We start from the raw sequence: 13042 nt of genomic DNA on the forward strand, positions 1-13042 counted from the left end.
CATTTACTAGGATAATTCTGGAAGATCCCTTATCTGCTTATTGTTTTAATAGTGTTTTAGTGAGATTGTAAAGACATACCTCGAGGTCGGATGGCTGCGGTGAACACGCAGTGTCTCAGAGAGAAGCCGAGGGGCCAAGTTCACAGCTGCCTTTTTTGACAGCTGCTGCAGGACGGCGAATAATCCACTGATGTCTCCGGTAAGATATATATCACAATCTCCTGAATCCAAAATGATGCTGGTTGACGGAGAGAAAACATGTTTGCTTGACCGCTCCGCTTCACAACAAACAAAGAAACACCGGCTGTGTCTCGGTGCTAAAGACAGCTGCAATCCACCGCTTTCCACCAACAGCATTCTTCTTTATAGTCTCCATTATTAAATGAACAAATTGCAAAAGATTCAGCGACACAGATGTCCAAAATAAAGTGTAATTGTGCGATTAAAGCAGACGACTTTTAGCCGTTAGTGATGCAGCGCTAATATTTCCTCACAGTCCGTGACGTCACGCATACACGTCATCATTCCGCGACGTTTTCAACAAGAACCTCGCGGGAAATTTAAAATTGCAACTAGTGTTGCAATGTTAGTTTATATATCAATGATGAAATACTATCAGACTGCGTGGTCGGTAATAGTGGGTTTCAGTAGGCCTTTAATTGAGCGCCTAAAAAAAGTTTTTCCTACTTTTGACAATTGTGACACAACCAGTTATCAACAGTCAACGTTCCTCACGCGTGAAAGCCGACCTACGAACCCCACCATCGGTGTCCGGGGGGGGTCAGTGTCCCGTCTGAACGAACCAACGGTGTGACCTCAGTGGCTGGTGCTTGACTTGACCCCCGTTACCTTCCTCACCGTCTTCATGCTGACATTCCATCGGTTGTTCTACTGCTAGAACATGTTTGTGTGTGTAAGTATTGATCCTGTCACTGTGTGACGCGGCGCCCCCGTGACTGATCTTCCTGTAGCATGAGAGCGACGATGCATAATTAGTGTTAAGTGTAAAATGTATTGCCAACTTCCATCGTCCACACTTTGACTGTTTTGCTGTGAAAAAGTTGAACACTTGACAGAATCGTTCGATTCTTTGATGCGACTCATGTGGGGGGGGGGGGGGGGGGGGGGGGCAGAATGTCGTTTTTGTTTCCAGTCTGTTGAAACATTGGAAGTATTATGTCGTTCTTAGTTTTGAGTAAATCGTAGTTTTTTTTGTTTTGTTTTGTTTTATTTTAATTGTTCAAATTTCACTAATGACTTAAAAAAATAATAATAATCCGCTAATGAAGATCAGCCATCCCATGCTGTGTTGTATTGTCAATCTGAAATGCATTTTTTTTTTTTTGCATATCTGCCTTTAAAAAATGGACAATAAACTGAAAAGACGACTCATTTTTCATCTGTGAGAGTTTTGCATCACGTTTTTTCTTTTTAATGATTCACAGAATAAAAATTACGATTAAGCATAGAAATTAGTGGTGTCCCCATTCCATTTTTGGGAAAAAAAAAAAAGTTTGTTCTGCCTAGCCAAGCAGACAAGTAAGTTGTCATTTTAAGAGCCTTTTTCAAGAGTTTGACTTTAAAAGGTAATAAAATAAAACAAATGTCTCTTCTCGCTGGCTTAACAAACAAGTTTCTTACTTTTTAAAATGAATTACCCCAAGACACAGTAAAAGTCCACAAAACTATGTCAATATCGCGACTGTGTTGGACTAGTGATTTAGGGCTATATCAATCAATCAATCAATCAATGTTTACTTATATAGCCCTAAATCACTAGTGTCTCAAAGGGCTGCACAAACCACCACGACATCCTCGGTAGGCCCACATAAGGGCAAGGAAAACTCACACCCAGTGGGACATCGGTGACAATGATGACTATGAGAACCTTAGAGAGGAGGAAAGCAATGGATGTCGAGCGGGTCTAACATGATACTGTGAAAGTTCAATCCATAATGGATCCAACACAGTCGCGAGAGTCCAGTCCAAAGCGGATCCAACACAGCAGCGAGAGTCCCGTTCACAGCGGAGCCAGCAGGAAACCATCCCAAGCGGAGGCGGATCAACATCGTAAACATTGATTGATTGAATATAAGTTGCACGCCATACAAAGTAACTTGTCCGTCACATTCCAGCATTTAAGAAATGCGTTGAAACAGATGTGTTAGTTCGATGCTATTTCACATGGGATTTTCCATACACATGCTGTTGATTAGCATTAGCGATTTTACGTGGTGATTTAAGCGCCTCCAAATTTGGTCATGAAAACTATTTTGCATATCTGCCTTTTAAAAATGGACAATAAACTGAAAACCTAACTCACTTCTCATCTGAGGGTTTGGCAACATGTTTTAATTACTTTTTATTGCATGATAAACACGGCGACTTGTCCAGGGTGTACGCTGCCTTCCGCCTGATTATAGCTGAGATAGGCACCAGGGCCCTTTGCGACCCCAAAGGGAATAAGCGGTAGAAAATGGATGAATGGATGCATGAGAAACAAAAAGAAAATTAAGATTATGCCTAGAATATAGGGGTGTGTTGAGCAGATATTTATAGCATATTTCCACCCAAAAAAGTCTGTTCTGCTAATGTCTCTTCTCGCTAGTTGTGAATTATGAATTATATTTATATAGCGCTTTTCTCTAGTGACTCAAAGCGCTTTACATAGTGAAACCCAATATCTAAGTTACATTTAAACCAGTGTGGGTGGCACTGGGAGCAGGTGGGTAAAGTGTCTCGGCAGTGACTCGGATGGCGGAAGCGGGGATCAAACCTGGAACCCTCAAGTTGCTGGCACGGCCACTCTACCAACCGAGCTATACCGCCCCTTGTCTCCATTTGAGAGCCATTTTTAAGAGTCTACTTCAAAACACAAAGAAATTAACAAATTATGTCAATGTATGACTGAGATGAGATGGCGACTTGTCCAGGGTGTACACCTCCTTCTGCCCGATTGTAGCTGAGATAGGCACCAGCGCCCCTCGCAACCCCAAAGGGAATAAGTGGCAGAAAATGGATGGATGTCAATGTATGATACTTTGCAACTTCTCTCTAAAAAATGCATAAACACAAATGTGTTAGCTCGATGCTAATTTACATTGGATATCCCATATACATGCTATTGTTTAGCATCTGCGATTTTACATGGCGATTTCAACACCTCCAAATTTGGTCATGAAAACTACTGCTGAGGTTCAACAGAATACAAGTCTGGCGCATTCAACTTAATGGCAAAGACTTCTTTCTTACAATCCCATTCTGTGCTGTAGATGTCAATCAGTTTTGCATATTTTCCCCCTTTTAAAAATGGACAACAAACTGAAAATACAACTAATTTTGGTAAAACTTTAGTATGGCAAACATATTTACTATTAATTAGTAACCTATTAAAGTAACAAAGACTTAATTTAAAGTTATTTGGAAACTAGGGGACCATATAAGGGTTACGGGTTAGGGATACTAATAAGCAAAAATTCTGAGGTTATTGAGAAGACTCTTATGACTTACTGGTTGTAGAATAAGGCATTAATAAGTACTTAATAATGACTAATTAAGAGCCAATATGTAACTAATTTGCATGTTAATAAGCAACTAATTAATGGTGAATATGTTCCCCATACTAAAGTGTTTCCCTAATTTCTTATCTGTGAGGGTTTGGCAACATGTTTTAATGACTTTTTATTGAATGATGAACAAAGAGAAAATGATGCTACTATCGGAGTGTCCTGATCCGATATCGATAGCGAATAACGGTCGTACACCGGCAAAAACAAGTTTCTTCTTGTTCGCTTAACAAACAACTTGTCTCTATTTGAGAGCTTTTCTTTTAAAGATTATTTATTTTAAAAGTGAACATAAATGATGTCAATTTAAGTTACAAGCGACACAAAAGTATCTTCTCTGTCACATTCCAATATCGAAAAAATGCATTAAAACAAATGCGTTAGCTTGATGCTAATTTACATGGCATATTCCATACAGGCGCTACTGATTAGCATTAGCGATTTTACATGGCACCTCCAAATTTGGTCATGAGAATTTCAGAAAAAAAAAAATAGATTGGCACATTCAACTTAATGGCAAAGACTACTTTCTGAGTACACATCGGACCGTACTTGTACGTGAGACTCAGGATCCAACAACAAATCACTGGATTTATATTTTTCTAATGTTCAACGGTATTATATGTGTTGATATAGTATCGGCTCGATATCGGCTAATTGTCTGTATCGTATCGGGAGTGAAACCGTTGTAAAATAAAAACACACATGTGCTTAAAAAAAAAAAGACACACACTTTCAATATCATTACAACCTGATGCAAGACCTGAGAGAGAGGTGGTGTTTCTGTAAGTGAAAGAAAAAAGAAAAAAAAGACTTAGGAACTTAGCTGGCAGAGAAGAGCGACTCCTCGTCTGATCCAGTGTTCGGCGGCGACGTCGGAGTTGAGCGTCATGGCGATGACGTAGTTGGTGGAGTGACCGGTCGTGGACAAAGTACCTCGCCGCTCGCTGGTCTTGTAGACGGGCGACAAATAGCACATCCTTTCCACGATGTCCTGACGCTTGATGGGCTTCAACCACATCTGAGGACACAAAAAAAACTGCTCAAAGAATTGTTGGTACTGATAAGTCCAGAACAGGGGTCACCAACCTTTTTGAAACCAAGAGCTACTTCTTGGGTACTGATTAATGCGAAGGGATACCAGTTTGATACACACTTAAATAAATTGCCAGAAATAGCCAATTTGCTCAATTTACCTTTAACTCCATGTTATTATTAATAATTAATGATATTTATCTTTGTGGAAACACTGATCATCTTAATGATTTCTCACAATAAATACATTTTTGATGACATGTTTTAAATAGGTTATAATCTAATCTGCACTTTGTTAGAATATATAACAAATTGGACCAAGCTATATTTCTAACAAAGACAAATCATTATTTCTTCTAGATTTTCCAGAACAAACATTTTAAAAGAAATTCAGAAGACTTTAAAATAAGACTTAAATTTGATTCTACAGATTTACTAGATTTTCCAGAATACTTTTTGGGGAATTTTAATCATCATAAGTTTGAAGAAATTTTTCACAAATATTCTTCGTCGAAAAAACAGAAGCTAAAATGAAGAATTACATTAAAATGTATTTATTATTCTTTACAATAAAAAAATAAAGTTACTTGAACATTGATTTAAATTGTCAGGAAAGAAGAGGAAGGAATTTAAAAGGTATACGTGTTTAAAAATAAAAAATACAACCTTAAAAATGATTATAGGAATAATTTTTAAGGTTGTATTTTTTCCTCGAAAATTGTATTTATGAAAGTTATAAAAAGCAAAGTAAAAAAAAAAAAAAAAAATTCAACAAGTGAATATTTTCTTGGATTTTCAAATTCTATTTGAGTTTTGTCTCTCTTAGAATTAAAAATGTCGAGCAAAGCGAGTAAAAAAAAATAGAGGCAGCTCACTGGTAAGTGCTGCTATTTGAGTCATTTTTAGAACAGGCCAGCGGGCGACTCATCTGGTCCTTACGGGCTACCGCGTTGGTGACCCCTGGACTTGAACATGACGGGTCATCAATGATCATGTGACAATTGTCCCCAGGCTGACTTGAGGCTAACCTGCAGCTTTGACCTTGACTTATTTAGACGGATCATACGTCCTCTTTTCCCCGGACATGTCTTCTTTTGCAAGACTGTCCGGGCTGTCTGGGAGGAGTTTCTTAAACGCCTCAAATGTCCAGCATTATGGTTGCGTGTATTTTCAATGTACGTTCAGGGTTAAGATGGGGTTAAAAACAAAACTAATTGTGAAGGTGTGCACATGCAGCAACATTCATGAGGGAGGGGCAGAGACAGAGAGAGCGAGAGAGTTATGATAAGTGCATGCGTTGCCAGGCTCTGCTTTTTATCCATAGATTTATCAGATTTATATTTTTATCATCTTTAGCGGGTCAAAAGTGTGCCCCGGAGGCCATTTGCGGCCCACAACTAATGTTTTAAAGGCCCACGGCACATTCTAAATATACTATGAAAATTAACAAAAGTGAAATAAAAAAGCTGAAAGGTGAAATGTAATTTAGAAAAAGTTGCAATGTTGACAAATAAAACAAATCTGTTTTGTTTTTCTTTCAAACTGTCATTGCTCAAAACATAATATTGAATCAAAACCAATGTTATAATGAATTATTGAGCTATCCACGGTTCTGACTACATCACATTAAATATTCCACTTTGAAAATTTTTGTGGTGGAAGATTTTGCATATTTTGTGTTTGCCATAAAAAAAAAAAACAGTTTTGTTTTTACAAGAAAGGGCAGAAAACGAACAAACAAAAAACAACATTAAAAAAAATAAAACATTTTGAAATGAGGACTAGATCTGAAGGTGATTTAGGCTCCAGAGATTTTAACGTTAAATATAAAGTGTATTTATGTCCCGGAGCACCAATATCATCATTTCATGACCCAAGCAAAACACTTTTTACACTTTTATACTGAAATAAATACACCAACAACTTATTAAGTCCGAGTCCATGGTTCTCGCCCGGAAAACGGTGGAGCACCAACTCCGAGGTTGGGGAGGAGACCCTGCCCCAAGTGGAGGAGTTCAAGTACCTCGGAGTCTTGTTCATGATTGAGGGAAGAGTGGATGGTGAGATCGACATGCGGATCGGTGTGGCGTCTTCTGTAATGCGGACGTTGTATCGATCCCTTGTGGTGAAGAAGGAGCCGAGCCGGAAGGCAAAGCTCTCAATTTTCCCGGTCGATCTACATTCCCATCCTCACCTATGGTCATGAGCTTTGGGTCATGACCAAAGGGATAAGATCTCGGGTACAAGCGGCTTAAATCAATCAATCAATCAATGTTTACTTATATAGCCCTAAATCACTAGTGTCTCAAAGGGCTGCACAAACCACCACGACATCCTCGGTAGGCCCACTTAAGGGCAAGGAAAACTCACACCCAGTGGGACATCGGTGACAATAATGACCCAGTGGGACGTCGGTGACAATGATGACTATGAGAACCTTGGAGAGGAGGAAAGCAATGGATGTCGAGCGGGTCTAGCATGATACTGTGAAGGTTCAATCCACAATGGATCCAACACAGTCGCAAGAGTCCAGTCCAAAGCGGATCCAACACAGCAGCTAGAGTCCCGTTCACAGCGGAGCCAGCAGGAAACCATCCCAAGCGGAGGCGGATCAGCAGCTCAGAGATGTCCCCAGCCGATACACAGGCAAGCAGTACATGGCCACCGGATCGGACCGGACCCCCTCCACAAGGGAGGGGGGGACATAGAAGAAAAAGAAAAGAAACGGCAGATCAACTGGTCTAAAAAGGGAGTCTATTTAAAGGCTAGAGTATACAAATGAGTTTTAAGGTGAGACTTAAATGCTTCTACTGAGGTGGCATCTCGAACTGTTACCGGGAGGGCATTCCAGAGTACTGGAGCCCGAACGGAAAACGCTCTATAGCCCGCAGACTTTTTTTGGGCTTTGGGAATCACTAACAAGCCGGAGTCCTTTGAACGCAGATTTCTTGCCGGGACATACGGTACAATACAATCGGCAAGATAGGATGGAGCTAGACCGTGTAGTATTTTATACGTAAGTAGTAAAACCTTAAAGTCACATCTTAAGTGCACAGGAAGCCAGTGCAGGTGAGCCAGTACAGGCGTAATGTGATCAAACTTTCTTGTTCTTGTCAAAAGTCTAGCAGCCGCATTTTGTACCAACTGTAATCTTTTAATGCTAGACATGGGGAGACCCGAAAATAATACGTTGTTTCCTTAGAGATAAGGTAAGAAGCTCTGTCATCCGGGGGGAGCTCAAAGATGAGGTGGTTCGAGCATCTGGTCAGGAGGCCACCCGAACGTGTTTAGAGCACGTATGGAGGCCACGTGGAAGACCCAGGACATGTTGGGAAGACCATGTCTTCCCGGCTGGCCTGGGAACGCCTCGGGATCCCCCGGGAAGAGCTGGACAAAGTGACTCGGGAGAGGGAAGTTTGGGCTTCCCTGCTTAGGCTGCTGCCCCCGTGACCCGACCTCGGATAAGCGGAAGAAGATGGATGGATGGAAAACAAGCAAAGACACTGAAAAAGTGTGCGGATGTGGTGCAGTGTCTTTCCATTTAGTGCTTTGAGCCAGATGTACAAGTGCTATTGTATCTTCTAGCAGTCCATAGCGTTTTTACAGGTATGGATTCTTTATTTATCACTCCAAGCAACGTTTGTAAGTTTTACAATATAACTAAAACAATGCATACTTACTAAACCGTACCGTGTGTTATGTCTGTAGGAGTGTTTTCCCACGTATTTGTACGTGCTATCGTGACGTAATGACTCTAGCGTCGTTAGCATTAGCGAACATGCTAATACGTTTACGAGTGTTTATTATTATTAACTTACAATGGCATTCTTTTTGTAATGTAAAGTTTTGTAAATGTATCGAAACGTCATCGTGGAGTTATTGAGTCTGTTTAGCTGATTGGAGAGCTAGCTTCCGCAGCTATTGGGTCCATGATGATGACTTCCGTTTTGTTTGACCAGCCGTTTTACTGCCTTGTCACAGGCACCGTTTGGGAACAATTAGGGTGTGTACATTATTCTGTGTAAATAACTAATTTCACAACGTAAATATCTGCGGCTTATAGAACGATGAGGCTAATGAATGGAAAATATTTGTTTGCTTCTCAAATTTAGTGGGTGTGGCCTGTATACCTATTGACTGAAAAATACGGTAATAACAAAAAATCTGTTTTTTGTAAACAGTACAAATCAGGTATATACAACTAAATTGGTTGGGGAGCCACATTTCCAGAAAGCTCCCATCCCTATTATCATTTTGTACATTCCGCAGACAAGTGTCCTCTACAGTAGACATTCGATTTTGACCTATTTTGTTTGGTTACAGAAGCATTCTGCTGTTTTTGAAGGACCTGCTGCAAAAATGTGAGTCTCTCACAAGTTTTTTGAACTGAACTCGCCGGCCACCAGTTGACTAGCCCAAATGATGACGAAGAGAGTGTCAGAATAATTGTATCTAAGTTATCAGAAAACTTTGTGTTTCAATGAATTCCCGGCAAGCACACAAAAGCTGTCTTTGATCCTTCCAAGCAAAAGGCTTGTAGAACTCCACTGTGTAGGATGGGAAGCAACGTGAAGGTGTTCTGTTTCTTTGATGTATCGTAATCCAAAGAAAGAGTTTGTCTTGACCCGAGAACTAGAAAGCGGAGAGGAAGCAAGACCTGACTCCCCTCCAGGCGACCTTTTCTTTGAACCGTTATACGAACTTTTCTTTGAACTGTTTGTGATCAAAGGCCATGGCTGTTTACGACCCCCGTGCCTTAGAAACAGCTTTTGCAATGTAATCAGGGAAAGGCGTACGATCTCACATCAGAGCTTGTTGGTAGACTGTACAAGAGTACAGCCCAGACGTTTTTCCTCAATTGAGCCAAATTTAATTCTGTCTCTGTTTAATTCCTTGCTTCTTGTCTTGTTTAATAGATGTCATCAGTGTTTGAACCTGACAGAGAGGACCTAAGATTGAACCTTGAGGAACACCACTAGCATAACTACACATATCAGCCACAGCAACACCTTAGTTTTTTAAAAATCATTTTGACAATTAAAAAAAAAAATATATATATATATATATATATGTATGTAGCTGAGATAGGCGCCAGCGCCCCTCGCGACCCCAAAAGGGAATAAGCGGTAGAAAATGGATGGATGGATATATATATATATATATATATATATATATATATATTTTTTTTTTTTTTTTTAGTTACATTAATTTATGGTCTAAAAGTGCCAAAAGTGTTGCTTTTTTCACAAACAAATACTTTAAATTGCAGTCAAAATATGAAAGAAAATATGAAAAGTGCGAAACTTTTATCTAATCAATATTCATTTTGGCGTATTTATTTAGTAGGAAAGCAAAAAGATGATGTCAAAGGGGAAACAAAAAATCATTCCTTTAGACCAGGGGTGCCCACACTTTTTCTGCAGGCGAGCTACTTTTCAATTGACCAACTCGAGGGGATCTACCTCATTTATATATATAATTTATATTTATTTATGAAAGAGACATTTTTGTAAACAAGTTAAATGTGTTTAATGATAATACAAGCATGTGTAACACATATAGATGTCTTTCTTTCATGAAGACAAGAATATAAGTTGGTGTATTACCTGATTCTGATGACTTGCATTGATTGGAATCAGACAGTATAGATGATAACGCCCACATTTTCAAATGGAGGAGAAAAAAAGTTGTCCTTTCCGTACAATACCACATGAAAGTGGTTGTTTTTTGGCATCTAATTCATCCAGCTTCCATACACTTTACAAGAAAAACATTGGCGGCAAATTCCGTAGCTTGCTTGATTGACATTCACGGCACCCGAGGGTCTTGTGAGATGACGCTGGCTGCTGCCAGTTCATTATTATGAAAAAATGACAGAGAGGAAGGCGAGAAACACTTTTTATTTCAACAGACTTTCGCGCCGTCCCTTCCGTCAAAACTCTAAAGGCCGACGGCACATTTCCTATCTTCACAATAAAAGCCCTGCTTCATGCTGCCTGCGCTAACCAAATAAGAGTCTCGGAAAGCTGGCGTGCACAAGTGATGTGCACGCCAGTTTTCTGAGGGATCGCTTGTGCACGCCAGTTTTCCGAGACTCTGTATTTAGTTAGCACAGGCAGCATGAAGCAGGGCTTTTATTGTGAAGATAGGAAATGTGCAGTCGGCCTTTAGAGTTTTGACGGAAGGTACGGCGCGAGAGTCTGTTGAAATAAAAAGTGTTTCTCGCCTTCCTCTCGGTCATATTTTCATAATAATGATCTTGCAGCCGCCAGCGTCATCTCACAAGACCCTCCGGTACCGTGAATGTCATTTAAGTGACGTCTTGGTGAAGATTGACGATCACTAATTTTTAGGTCTATTTTTTTTAAAAGCCTGGCTCGAGATCGACTGACACACCCCCCTGCGGTCGACTGGTAGCTCGCGATCGACGTAATGGGCACCCCTGCTTTAGGGACATGAAAATGAAAGTGAAAGTGAAAGTAAGAAGGTGGAATGCCTGCAGTCTGCGAATAAGTCTCGGTTATGCAAAACACATAAACTGGGCCGCTAAAAACAATAATAAAAACATAACAATCGCAGGCTTTAGCTCATCGCCTTCCAAACGAGTTTTTGTGTAGATTTGCATTTCAAAGCAGCCTCTGTTGTGTTTTTCTCCGCCGCGCACAATAAACATTTTTAATTATGTTCTGTTAATAATCAGCCGCACGATTATTCATCATCACTCAGAGCAAAATGGGAGGGGGGGAAAAAAGACACAGCAAGGTGGAAAAATAACAAGCGAGGATTGGGATGGATTGCTTCTGGCACATTCTATCTCCCCGTCTTTCATGGTCTTTAGTGACGTCGCCTTTCATTCACCAACACAAATGTGATGCAAATATGAACAATATTTTCATATTGTGCACATTGTTGGTCTGCAGAGGAGCTGTGATCATCCTCACTTTTCACAATACTTTACATTTTCCTCATATGAAGAATACCAAGACGCTAATTAGTGATGTAAAATGTGATACCATATTAGCAGGAATCATACATGTATCATTGTGTAGTGTGGAATGTTAGAAAAGGTTTGACCAAGTTAAATTCCTCACAGGTAGGAATGAGAAAACTGACCTTATGACAAAATAATGCTAGCGGTCACAATAATTCATTAAATTAAGGGCATGACGTCGTGAGTTGCGGACACGTTTGTTACTGGATACGTTCCAACACGCTTCCTAACGAGATTTGTATGTGCAGGTAATAAGCAACTATTATCACGTTTTTGCTACATGGTTGCTTTGTTCGTGAACCCAGGACACGGAGATGGCCGGCGAAGTGCGAGTAAAGATGTCTTTAATGACAGAGCCACAAAAATTGTGCTGCAGGGAAGTGCACAGGAAGCATAGGAGATACAAAGCAAAAAAACTAAATTGATCGAGCCCAGTCCAGACAAAAAAGGGCTGGCATAAGAAATACCTGGATCAGACTAAAGTATGGGAATGGAGGAAAACAGGAAATGGAAACAAAATAGGAAATAAACAAAAATACATTAAATAAAAAATACCTTATGTGAGATCATGATAACAATGATTATTTTGTATTGTTATCCTGCAATAAAGTTTAATTGGACTCACTTATCATGATTCATGCATGAGTAGCTTTTGTGGTTAGCTGTTGTGTAGCACCTAGTGTATGGAAAAATACTTAAAAATTCATTGTTATAGTTACTCTTTACTTGACTAAAAAAGTAACACAATTCCAAACATTACTCTTTCATAAATGTAAACAATTTCTAGGGAAAGTAATTATTGTGTTACTTAAAACACTTCAAATATCTGGCGTAGGCAGTTGGTAGGACGTGTCATGAGACCGGAGTGGGTGGGTCCCCTTAGAAGTTGGTGCCTTTACCAAAAAAGTTAACAGAATTCATACAATTACTCTTTCATCAATGTAAACAATTATGAGTGAAATTAATTGATGTGTTACTTAATAAAAACACTGATATAAGCAGTTGGTAGATGTTTCATGAGAGCGGAGGGCGTGTGTGCCTTTACCAAAAAAATTAACAGAATTCCTAACATTACTCTTTCATAAATGTAAACCATTACGAGGGAAATTAATTGATGTGTTCCTAATAAAAAAAAAAACTGGCGTAGGCAGTTAAGAGACGTTTCATGAGAGCGGAGTGCGTGTGTGCCTTTAAAAGGCGGTGCCTATACTAAAAAAAAATAACAGGATTCCTAACATTACTCTTTCATAAATGTAAACAATTACAAGGGAAATGTATTGATGTGTTACTTAATACAAATACTGACATATATAGTTGAGAGACGTTTCATGAGAGCAAAGTGTGTGGTTACCTTTAGAAGGCGGTGCCTTTACCAAAAAAGTTAACATAATTCATAACATTACTCTTTCATCAATGTAAACAATTACGAGGGAAATTTATTGATGTGTTG

At 39.5% G+C, this 13042-nt stretch overlaps 1 protein-coding gene across 1 annotated transcript in view; it reads right to left on the reverse strand.

Moving 5' to 3' along the window:
- Positions 1 to 3822: 3822 nt before the first annotated feature.
- The window catches only part of dnah7 (dynein, axonemal, heavy chain 7), a 196503-nt gene continuing 187283 nt past the window's right edge, over positions 3823 to 13042 (reverse strand). Inside the window, exon 66 of the mRNA XM_061918446.1 lies at positions 3823 to 4587. Within this exon, the coding sequence (XP_061774430.1) occupies positions 4381 to 4587 (207 nt within the window). The 3' untranslated portion in view covers positions 3823 to 4380. The remainder of the gene's footprint in view (positions 4588 to 13042) is intronic.

The sequence above is a fragment of the Nerophis ophidion genome, linkage group LG13, assembly GCF_033978795.1.
Source record: "Nerophis ophidion isolate RoL-2023_Sa linkage group LG13, RoL_Noph_v1.0, whole genome shotgun sequence".
NCBI classification, from domain to species: domain Eukaryota; kingdom Metazoa; phylum Chordata; class Actinopteri; order Syngnathiformes; family Syngnathidae; genus Nerophis; species Nerophis ophidion.